Raw genomic sequence first — 11,587 nt, forward strand, 5'->3', positions numbered from 1 at the left:
ATGGCAGTCCGGAAGTCCACACTGGATCAATAAGAACAAGAAGAGTATAAACTATAAATATAAATAAATATGTAAACATGAAATAAATGGAAACAAAACAGAAGCCATTCTCAACAAATCTTACAACCATTAACACATTCACAAGACACCCAACTCACCTGCTGCCAAACTGGGTTATGCACACAAACCCAGTGTAATGAAAAAAAAACAGGCAAACAAAACCAAGGCCTAACAAAAACCCCAAAATTACTGACCCAAATGCAACTCCCAAACAACCAAAGTAGCCAAAAAAACAACAAAACCAAACATTTAACGAGCTCTCACTTGTCACAGGCCGGCTCATGGCCCATAACAAAAAATGAGGGGAGGCAAAGGTATAGGCCAATCAAAGTAGTTTTATTGTAAAGTATTTCCAAAACCCAAACAAAGATAAAAAATATGAGATGTTTAGATATAAGTAGCGATAAGGGTGTGGAAGCTTCGATACGTGCTTCGAAACATGGGCTTACAACTCCATAGAACCGCTGCTTCGAAGCTTGCTTCAGGCCAAAAAAATCACGTGACATATGACATCCGAAGCACCAACTGCTTCTTTCTCAGATACCATTTCATCTCATTACGAGCAAAACTAAACTATGGAGAGCACACACACACACACACACGCACACACGCACAGAGTCTTTCACAATATAAAAGAATGCATTAAATTATGTAATTTATCATGATCTTAATAAACGTCCAGTGTTTGGGTTAATGCAGATAGGGTTTTAATTACAAAGTTGTTCAAATATAATAAGAATTTTTTTCCCAAGTTCAGAGAAATAGATTAAACTCCATGCTAAAAAGAATGAAAATAATGAAATGACTTGTGTTGTTTTATCTGTGATCATCAAAGCAGAAGGCATTCATTTTCTGGCCAACATGAAAAACATCCACTGTGTTAATCTCTTTAATTAGAGTCGGTGTAATGACAGGAAACAGGCTGTGACAGAAAATGTGATCAATGGAACACTTTGAACAGACTTATTCATAAACTAAAAATGCATACTGTGTGATAAGAATGAAGTAGATAAGAGGGACCTCATCAAGTGTGAGATAAGATATTCCCAGAGTAGTCTGAGACCAAACATAAGGCTGAAAATTCCCTCCACACCATGAACTGAATCCCCAGATCCAGAAGAATATTTCTGGATCCACATTAGTTTGTTATACTTACTTGAGAATGACAGGATGTCTCCAAATTAATGTAAAGTTAATTATTTCTAAGTTGGACCAAGCCCCACCACTGATAACATTTCCATGAGAAAATCCTTCTAAGAAACACACAAACTAAGCCAATCACAAAACCCATTTGGAGGATTTAATTAGAACAATTAACTAGACTTATTTGATTAAGTTTAAGATGATTTAATTCATGTCAACTAGCAGATTAAGACATAATTAAAACACAAGTCAGCTGGATTTTTTTTTTCTTCTTTTTGGCCTACTAGTTTTCCTACAAAATTCCTCTCTTGAAGTTAAATTATTAGTTTTTTATTTATTACATTATTCTACTGTTCTTTGCAATCATATCTATGTATTTAATCATAAAGGGTGTGAGCCACTGTTCAAACGCTTAAAGAACACTTCAAAATAATGTACAGCAACATATTAGAGGAGCTTGTCTTAAATACTTCAGGAAAACTACTTTAGGATATTTTTGAAAATCGACTGTCTCTATCAGAATCGGAAGGTAATTTCACTTCGCACACCATCACCGCCAGAAATGCTCTCATTGCCATCAGCATCTGACAGGAAGCCGCTGCCAGTCGCTACTGTGGTGATGTTGCTTTCCAGGGCTGTGATTCGCTGTTTCAGTCGAAGCTGGGATGAGTTGAATTCACTCTGCAGACGGGCCAAACATGTCTAAAAGTAACATTAACAATAATAATTAGTAAGTTATTATTATCCTCATTTTTCTAACTAAAAAGCCATAATGCAAAAAAAAAGTGACAGGAGGGGCATGACAATACTGACTTGCATCCGATCCAGACTGGTTTCCAACCTCTCCACTTTCTTCTCCAACTCCTCCCCTGCAGACACATTCACTTCCTCCAGAAGTCCCTCCTTTATGAGGATGTCCCGCCCCCTCTGCTCCAACTGTGCCCTGGCGTGGGGGAACTCCTGAAGCGCCTCCATTAGGTCTTGCTTGGAAAGGCAGAACAGGTCAGAGTATCCCAGACTCCTAATATTAGCCGTGCGTCTATTCCCCATCTTGCTGCCGCTGATGTTCAGGATGCTGATTTCTCCAAAGCAACTTCCTGCAGTCAGAACAGCCAACTGTGTGCCTCCATCCTCCCCCACCACCGCCAGGCGACCCTCTTTAATTATGTACATCTCTTTACCCACATCTCCCTTGAATAAAAAAAAAATACAGACCGAAAATATATATTAGCGCTTTTAAACAGCAGCATTGTATCAACAGAAACTATCATGTCCAGCAATAAACTCAGAATTTGCAGGTATGGTACTAGTTTCAGCTAGAAGGAAGTAAAGCTGAAGGGGCTGACCACTGACAGCGCTATCGAGCAAATTTTTTTTACAAACGATATAATGTTTTGCCTGCAGAAGAATGCACATGCATGCAAAATAGTCATTTTCATATCAGCAATTGGCAGCAATACTACTCATAGACATATGACAAAAACCCAAATGACAAGGACTAAAACAATAAAAAATAAACATGGGAAAGTCAAAAATTGCAGTTCCTCACATGGCCTCTTGAGCTTGCCTCCAAAAACTCCAAAAGCACATATATATCATAGACAGAATAAAGGATGGACATAGATTCTGGGTCTGGAGTGACTCCAACTCGGAAGTGCCTTCAACCTGTATTCTTTTTAACAGCTACCTGGGGCATATACCTGTAGTTGCAAAAACTTGGGGCAGCAACTCTTCCCATACCTGGAACAAGCACTCCACCCCTTTCCTCCTGTGAAAAATGGCCTCATACTCGGAGTTACTAATTCTCATCCCAGCCACTTCACACTGGGCTGCAAACCATCCTGGTGTAAGCTGCTTAGTGAAGACAACAAAACCACATCATCTGCAAAAATGAAAACCAGCAAACCTGCCAATTGACTGCACATAGAAATTCTGCCACTTTTATTGTGAGTACAATCGGTGTCAAAGGACAGCCCTGGTGGGCTGAGTCCACCACCCACCAGGAATGCAAACCATGCTCTTGCTATGGTTGTACAAGGACTGAATAGATTGTAACAGCAGCCCTGGTACCCCATACTCCCAAAGGATCTCCCACAGGACACAAGTATGCAGCTGAATGCCTTCTGCAAGTCTAGACTGGCTACGAAAACTCCCATGTACCCTCAAATATCTTTGAGAAGAAGAACAACTGATATAGTGCTCTACATCCAGGAAGAAAACCACATTGTTCCTCCTGGATCCAATGACGTACAGTCAGGGGAGGCAGGTGAGGCAGCGCCTCACCTGTCCTGTCATCATGACAAGTAAAATACTAACAATCATAAGAGAAAATACATTTGACCACTTGACTGTTCTATAAAACTGTTTTCTGAATTATTTCAACACTTTAATGATCAAAATCGTGGAATTTACGCATTGCCTGTTCAAACACATGGAAGAAATGCGGGGTGAGGTAGTGCAGTGCTGTGCCTCACCTCTGGTGGTGCTGTGTCACATGCAATAAATGAAGCAGGCAGTTCGCACATGCCCATTGTTGTCTCTCTTTATATCGCCAATATACATGTTTGATTACACATGTGCTGCACATGCTGATGTTCCACAGACTGTCGAAGATATAGAATGACTGTGTATCACATGTTTATTTGTGATCAGTCATAAATGCACAGTGAAAATACACAGGGTGAGGCAGAAAGTACCATGTCACACCGATAGGGGGCAGTGCTGCAGCAAATAAAGGTAAGATAATGCATGTTTTTTAAATGTATTTAAAAAGAGAGCAAATATTTAATGGAAGGTCGAAATAGTTTGACCATAAATTGAATATTTTGTTTTTCTTGCCATCATTGTTGAACAGTATGGAGTTGATTAAAGCATAATTAATCATTAATATAATTAAAATTGAAATGTAAGCTTCTATTTTGGGTTCATATATGTGAACATCTGACTCCAGACGAGTCAGTGCCCCACCTGTCATAAACCTCACGGCACGTCACTGCCTGGATCTGAGGTTCGACTAACAGGTGGACTTTCCTCTCCAGCACCCTGGCATAGACCTTCCCAGAGAAGCTGAGGAATTATTCCAGTGAAGTTGAAGGGAGACCATCACCCCAGTTTTCCAATGTAAAAGCACTGCCTTGAACTTGCAGAGGCGTATCAACCAGGACAGCAAGAAACAACATACAGAACCTTAGGGAACTCGAGGGGAATCTCATCTGCCTCAAGGGCCAGCCAGCAAACAGTTTAGTAGGCAGTGCAAAATATACCAGATGGAGCTTAGATAACAACCTGCACAATCTCCATTTATATTTACCTATTTAAAAACACCATTAAAGATCTACGAAGATGTTATTGCTGTACTGTTCATGTGGGCATGTTGTTGGCCAAGTGTAACCAGTAATCTTGCATGCATTGTGGTACCAAGTAAATGACCATTGCATATACACAGTAGCAAGCATCATTTCATTTTAGGAGTACCAGTAAAAGTAATACCTTCCTACAGATGTAGTCTCCAGGACTGAAAACTTGCAGTCGAAGTTTTAACACTAATTCCACAAGGAGGCCTGCCTCACAGTCCTGGAAAATACGCACCTAGGTCCACACATAGACACAAAAGCTACATTTAGGAACTTAGATTTGGATCTTTTGATTATTGTTACCATACAATCCACAGCATTAGGAGGATAAAAGGCTAAGAGATGTTAATAAAGTCAAGGGTATTTACCTTCTTAAGTGTGTCCAGATGAACATTAATAGCTATTTCTGCTCTCAGCTTGCTAGGTAGACTCTTCAGCACTTCCTGTTCATCGATTGTCTTCTGATTGGTCCAGAGATAGTCAAACCAGCGAATGACTCGCTGCTCCAGCACCTTGCTAACATGTCTGAAGTGCATGTAGTGTTTGAGTCCATCTACACGTGTTTGAAAGGCTGCTCTTGTTGCATTCATATTAGAAATCATGGATCCAACATTACCCACAATAGAGGCAAATATTAGAACACCAACCTGGAGAGAAATACCAGCAGTAATTGTTTTAACAGACTGGAGCCACTAACCCCCGCACAGTATACACCTTTTGTATAGGATTCAAGTCAGCTGTAAACTTACCAGAAAGTCAAATATCAAGAACAGATATTCTTCATCTCTAACAGGTGGAGGTGTCTCTCCAATAGTTGTCAGTGTCATGGTTGACCAGTATAGGCAGTATATGTAACTTCGAGACAAGGTGCCAAACTCAGGGTCAGATGCATTGGGATAAACCCATGAGTCAGAGCCCAGTCCCAGGATTTTGGAGAAGCTGTAGTATCCACAGGCATTCCAATGGATTATGACCAAGATGTACAGAATCAGTTTCCAGATGCGGAAAGCGTTGGGGTAGCCCGTTCGTGTTTCTGTTCGCTCGAAGAACTCAAACAGACGGGGCAGACGCAGCAGTCTGTTGAATCGAAGAAGCGGAGTGTAGCCGATGCCAAGGATCAGGTATAAGAGGTCAGTTGGAAGAATAGAGCAGATGTCAAACTGGCACTGTAATGTTCGAATGTAGGTTTCTCTCAGACGGCGCACATCTTTGACCATCAAGCCTTGATCCAAGAAACCTTCACATTTATAAGAAATGTAAATACAATGCCACAGTTCTGAGATTTTTGTGAAAAGGTCAGCTACACTGCTCAAAAAATTAAAGTAACATCAGATCTCCATCCATCTATCCATCCCCTGGGCCATTTCGTGAGGGCAGCAGCCTAAGCAGAGAAGCCCAGACCTCCCTCTCCCCAGCCACCTCCACTAGCTCATTCAGAAGGACCCCAAGGCGTTCCCAGGCCAGCCGAGAGATATAATCTCTTCAGCATGTCCTGGGTCTGCCCCAGGGCTTCCTCCTGGTTGGACAGTAGTTGTCTAGTCTGTATAGGCCTGTGTGTCCCTCCATGGATATGCCTCCACAGGCCATCATTGACCCACTACCAAACTAGTCATGCTGAACGATGTTACAGGCAGAATAATGTTTTCCACAACTTCTCCAGACCCTTTCACATCTGTCACATATGCTCAGGGTAAACCTGATCTGTGAAAAGCACAGGGCACCAGTGGTGGACCTGCCAATTCTGATTTCTATGGCAAATGACAATTGTGCTCCATGGTGCCGGGCAGTGAACACAGGGTCCACTAGAGTATGTCTGGCCCTCAGGCCACCCTCATTAAGGCTGTTTCTGATTGTTTGGTCAGAGACATTCACACCAGTGGCCTGTTGGAGGTATTTTGCAGCTCTGGCAGTGCTCATCCTGTTCCTCCTTGCACAAAGGAGCAGATACCAGTCTTGCTGATGGGTTAAGGACCTTGTACAGCCTTGTCCAGCTCTCCTAGAGTAACTGTCTGTCTCCTAGAATCTCCTCCATGCTCTTGAAACTGTGCTGGGAGACACAGCAAACCTGGCAGTGGCATGTAATAATGTTTCATCCTGGAGGAGTTGGACTACCTGTGCAACTGTAGGGTCCAGGTATTGCGTCATACATCCCCTCAAACATTTGGCTACTACCTAGCCAAATGCAAAACTAGTAAAAAAAAACAGGCAGTTAAGATAAGGAGGGAAAACAGTCAGTGGCCTCAACCTGTAAAATCATCCTGTTTGGGGGATTGTCTCACTGTAGCCCCTCTAGTGCACCTGTTGTTAATTTCATTAACATCACAGCAGCTGAAACCGATTAACCACCCCCTCTGCTACTTAACTGACCAGATCAATATCCCAGAGGTTTAACTCACTTGATGCTGTAGTCTGATTTAAAAGTGTTCCTTTAATTTTTTGAGCAGTGTATACCTGAATTAAGATTCTATCAGGGAAAAAAAATAGATAATTATTTTAATGTTTAGCAGTTTCCTGTCTATTTCATAATATAAATTTATCAGAGTACCTGTGTGCAGCCGAACGGCAATATCCAGGATATAGACTCCATCACAGATATAGTCCAGTACCTGCCACATGAGCACGTTTCTCATCTGGAGTTCATCGAAACACGCTCTATCGAAGCACAAACGCCAAACTAAAAATCATATCAACCTGATATTCCATGTTAATAAGAGTAATAATACAAACAGAGATCTACCATCCAAACATGTTATATTATTTTATCTGCAAAGGAGGTTGACCATTTGTAGTAGAGGAAGCAGACAGTCACAACTCTTTATGGTCGATGTCTCTCCCTTGTATGTAAGCAGCTGCCTACTTATATATCCAGTTGAAAAGTAGCATCATTAGTATTCATAAATGGAAATAATCAAATAATCACTTTTTTTAAGCTCTATTTTTGGCCTTCACAATTTCCTGAGTCCAACATAGTCCATAGTTGTGGTTAGTCACAATATTTGCTTCCTACCTGACAACCAGAAGAGTCCAGTTATAAAAAACTGCAGCACCAATCACCATCAGCCAGTAATAATACGCATCATCAGACGGAGATAAGACCACAATATTACACTTCTTTCTCCTGACAGAGAGAGTCAAAGACAGGCAGACAGTAAGTGTCCAACTGAAGTTTCAAACTGGCTGCATGTTGGCTGTTTATTGTTTCCTTACGTGCGTCTGGGGCGTCTGATTTCATGCTCTGTATCTGAGCCTGTGCGGCTGTGGCTGAACCTGCTGGGTGGGGCCTGTATATCCATGTTGGCGGGACCTCTGAACCGCTCCAGGAAAGAATCCGGCCGCTCCGTCTCCTCAGCCAAACTCTTCTGCGCCCATTCTCTCAGGGTCATCACCATACTGACTATCCTGAAGACAGAAAGACAAAAAACCACGACTGCATCTACAGTGCGTAGATGTATCCCTATCAAAGTAGTATCAAAGTAGTATCAAAGCACTGAACTTCATTATCACATAATCACTCTGTGGAAATACATAAGTCTCCAGATATCATTCTGAATATCAGAATGATATTTGATCATCAGATTAATGCCCCACTGTCATACCTGGACAGAGCTCCTCGCCCTCGATAGGAATTCTGGGAACTGGCATCTCTTCTATCAATGGCCGCCATTTGCTGTAACTCTGAAGAAGTGTCATCACATATCGACTGTCCTCTGTGTATTTGTACACAACAAATATACAAAAGCGTGTAACTCAGCAAACAGCATCTACAGCGAGCGCTTTCAACAAATTTATCAAACTAGCAGTTATCACAATGCAAACAATGCGAGGGATAAAAACACTCCTGCACGTATAGTTTGATTTTAATCACATCAGTAATCATGCAACAAAATACAAACATTACAAAGTTGATACAATTATCTGTTAAGATTTAAAACTTTGGCTTATTTAGACAGCACGCAGGCACAAAGCCTGTCAGCTCCAGCCACAGTTTAAAAAGATGGAGTGACTTGAACTGAGACAGCTGGGACGCTACCTGCTCTGATGGTATCAACTTCTCAGTCACAAGGTAGGCAGGTGCTGAGTCATAATATGGTTTATCATTGGTTTTACTCTACATGGTGTCATAAAGCACAACATTTAAATCATGACATAATAAATAAGACTTGAAATTAAAGATTAAGACCATAAATTTATCAGGAAGGTTTTTGTTGCATTTGAAAATCAAGTGAGCAGGAGGGTTAAACTTCTCTGCACTTGGACTTCATTTTGCAAAAAGAGCAGTCGCCCCCTGCTGGCCAAAAGAAAGAATACAGGTTTAAAGATTCAGGAAGCTAGACTGATCTTTTATATACAGCCTCCTGCTCCAGTAAATTTCTCTTTGGCTGCTCAAGTAGTAAATGCAACAGTCATCGGGGAATACGCAGGTATTTTTCTGTGGGTTTGAGGACATCCATGAAACTGAACTCAAGCACGAAACCTGTGCAGTGTGAAAAACAAAAGAATGAGCTAAAAGTCGCTAAATAGGGTGTGAGGGGAAATGTAGAGTACTGGGATAATTCTTTGAGGGACTGTCAAAAATATAAGCATCTGCAATGCAATGGCAAATACTTCTGCTTGTACCAAATACATAACACAATAATCTGTTATTATACTGTACCTGCTAAGTGTGCTGTCAGCTCGGTCACTCTCCTCCTCTGTCCATGTTTTCACAGACAGCCTGTGAGAGTCCTGGACTGGACCTGTCATACTACAGACACACACCGCAGCAAGACTCATTTTCATTTTGTTCCCTACATAAAGAACCCAACCCAACACACATACACACATGCAGCCAGGCAGACACGACACAGTTAGAATATGAACACACGGCTATCACACACACTCATACGTTTCGGTTATATGGACCCACGGTCATAAAGGAAGGTCATCCAGTACGAGGTCATCCTTTGTCAAGCATTACCACGGAAACCAGATGACATAGCAACTATGACAGCACATCATGAGAGGATCATAAGAGGGAAAGAAAGACAGAAGCGATACATTCAACAAACCTGATAATTGTTGTGATGTTTCAGTGTTCAGGTGGTCAGTCCATCAGATTAGTTCCTGTGTTTGCTTTAAATCAGTCCCATCTGTTTATATTTCTTACTTCAAAAAAAAAAAAAAAATCTATTTCTCTATATTCACAGGGCATAAATCATGATGAGCAGAAGAAGTGTAGAATACACATATGACACGGTGGATGGATGGAGTGAACAAATGTAACTGATAAAAAGGGATGATCACATGGCATAATAAGCATAAAGCATAATTTAAATTGCAAATTGTGTGTGCACATGCGTATGTGTGTGTGTGTGTGTCTTCCTTTTTACCAGCAGGCTCATCTGAATTCAAGAATCTTGTTTGAAGTGGCCTCTGAACTGGAAGTGTGTCTTTGTGCATGTGTGCGTATTCTCCTGATTACCGGGAGAGAGGACTGTTTTTATGCACGCACCTGCACACATGAATTAAGACTTTCATGTTACTGCAGCTCTGTTCAGGTGGATTTCAATCCAAAACAACATGTAAATATATTTTCACCAAGTGTTCTGATTGGTTGTGATGCCTTGTTGTCATGTCTAGTAGAAAACAGCAGAAAATGCAGACACAGAGTCACAACATGAACGCATTTCAGGGTTAAAAAAAAAAGTCAGAACTGGGATTGACTGTCACAGGTAACTGGCTGAATTATAATCAGCACACATCTAGAAAGTGCAACAACTGCCTCTCAGCACTGGTAGCAACTATCCGTGCTGCAGTGATGACAAATGCACCACACTGTTGACACAACCTGCCAAAAGCATGACTGTGTTAGCACAGCTGACCTGTCCCAGTTTTTTTCCCTGTTGTACTGCAGGACAGCAGGAATAGACAGTTTCACAAAAACAAAGGCTTATTCATTGCTGTCACATTGCTGTATATTCAATAAAGTTAATATTGACTGCATTCCACTCAGGTTAGGTAGTGGTACTGTGCATGTTGGACACATTGTTTAAACACTCACTGGATTCTGCCTGTGATTTTCTTGAAATGGCGAGTCAAATATCCATGCTAGTTCCCATTAGCTCTAACAAGTGTTTTAGCACCTTTTGGCCTAATGTTTCAGTTTGATCCTCATAGCTTAGCTCTTTTGCTTCTGTTCATACTGAACTCCTTCTTAACTCTCAAAGCTGACAACAAGCTTTGACAACAAGGGACATGTAGCAGCTAAAGAACATGCAAATAATCTCTGCAAAGTTGGCAGACACCAAAAGAGAGCTTAAAGGAGAGTTTATATTGGGCATAACAAATATAAGGTGATTCTAATGAATAATTATATCATTATATTTAACTGTACCTCAGAATATGAACTGTAACCTCAGTGTTAGGTAGATCCGTTCAACTACTTCCTAATGTGAACACCTAATCAGCCAATCACATGGCAGCAGCTCAATGCATTTAGACACGTAGACATGGTCAAGGAGACCTGCTGAGTATTTCTACAGGGATTTTGAATGCTTCAGAGCAGAGAAACTATCCAGTGAGCAGCAGTTTTCTGGGCGAATGCCAGAGGTCAGAGGAGAGTGATCGGACTGCTTTGAGCTGACAGGAATGCAACAGTAACTCAAATAAGTACTCGTCACAACCAAGCAATCTCTGAATGCAGACAGTGAAACTTGAAGCAGATGTGCCACAGCAGCGGAAGACCACACCGGGTGCTGCTCCAACACAAGATTGGAAAAACCTGGCCTGGTCTGATGAGTCTTGATTTCTGCTGCGACAGTCAGATGGTAGGATCAGAATTTGGCATAAGCAACATGAAAGTATGGACCCATCCCGCCTGGTATCAGTGGTTCTGGCTTGTGTTGGTGGTGTAATGGTGCGGGAAATACTTTCTTGGCACACTTTGTGCATAAATGGCACAGCCTACCCGAGTATTGTTGCTGACCATGTCCACCCCTTTATGACCCACCAGTGTACCCATCTTCTGATGGCTGCTTCCAGCAGGATAACTC

At 41.5% G+C, this 11,587-nt stretch overlaps 1 protein-coding gene across 1 annotated transcript; it reads right to left on the reverse strand.

Moving 5' to 3' along the window:
- Window positions 1-1,664: 1,664 nt before the first annotated feature.
- On the reverse strand, window positions 1,665-9,299 carry LOC115787065 (cyclic nucleotide-gated cation channel-like). The gene is made up of 10 exons (XM_030739638.1): window positions 9,211-9,299; window positions 8,153-8,263; window positions 7,764-7,955; window positions 7,564-7,674; window positions 7,102-7,208; window positions 5,306-5,793; window positions 4,925-5,203; window positions 4,693-4,791; window positions 2,017-2,394; window positions 1,665-1,905 (listed from the first exon to the last, which is right to left on the reverse strand). The coding sequence occupies exons 1-10, from the start codon at window positions 9,297-9,299 to the stop codon at window positions 1,720-1,722; spliced, it is 2,040 nt and encodes a 679-aa protein (XP_030595498.1). The 3' UTR covers window positions 1,665-1,719.
- Between the last annotated feature and the right edge of the window lie 2,288 nt (window positions 9,300-11,587).

The sequence above is a fragment of the Archocentrus centrarchus genome, chromosome 10, assembly GCF_007364275.1.
Source record: "Archocentrus centrarchus isolate MPI-CPG fArcCen1 chromosome 10, fArcCen1, whole genome shotgun sequence".
Taxonomy (NCBI): domain Eukaryota; kingdom Metazoa; phylum Chordata; class Actinopteri; order Cichliformes; family Cichlidae; genus Archocentrus; species Archocentrus centrarchus.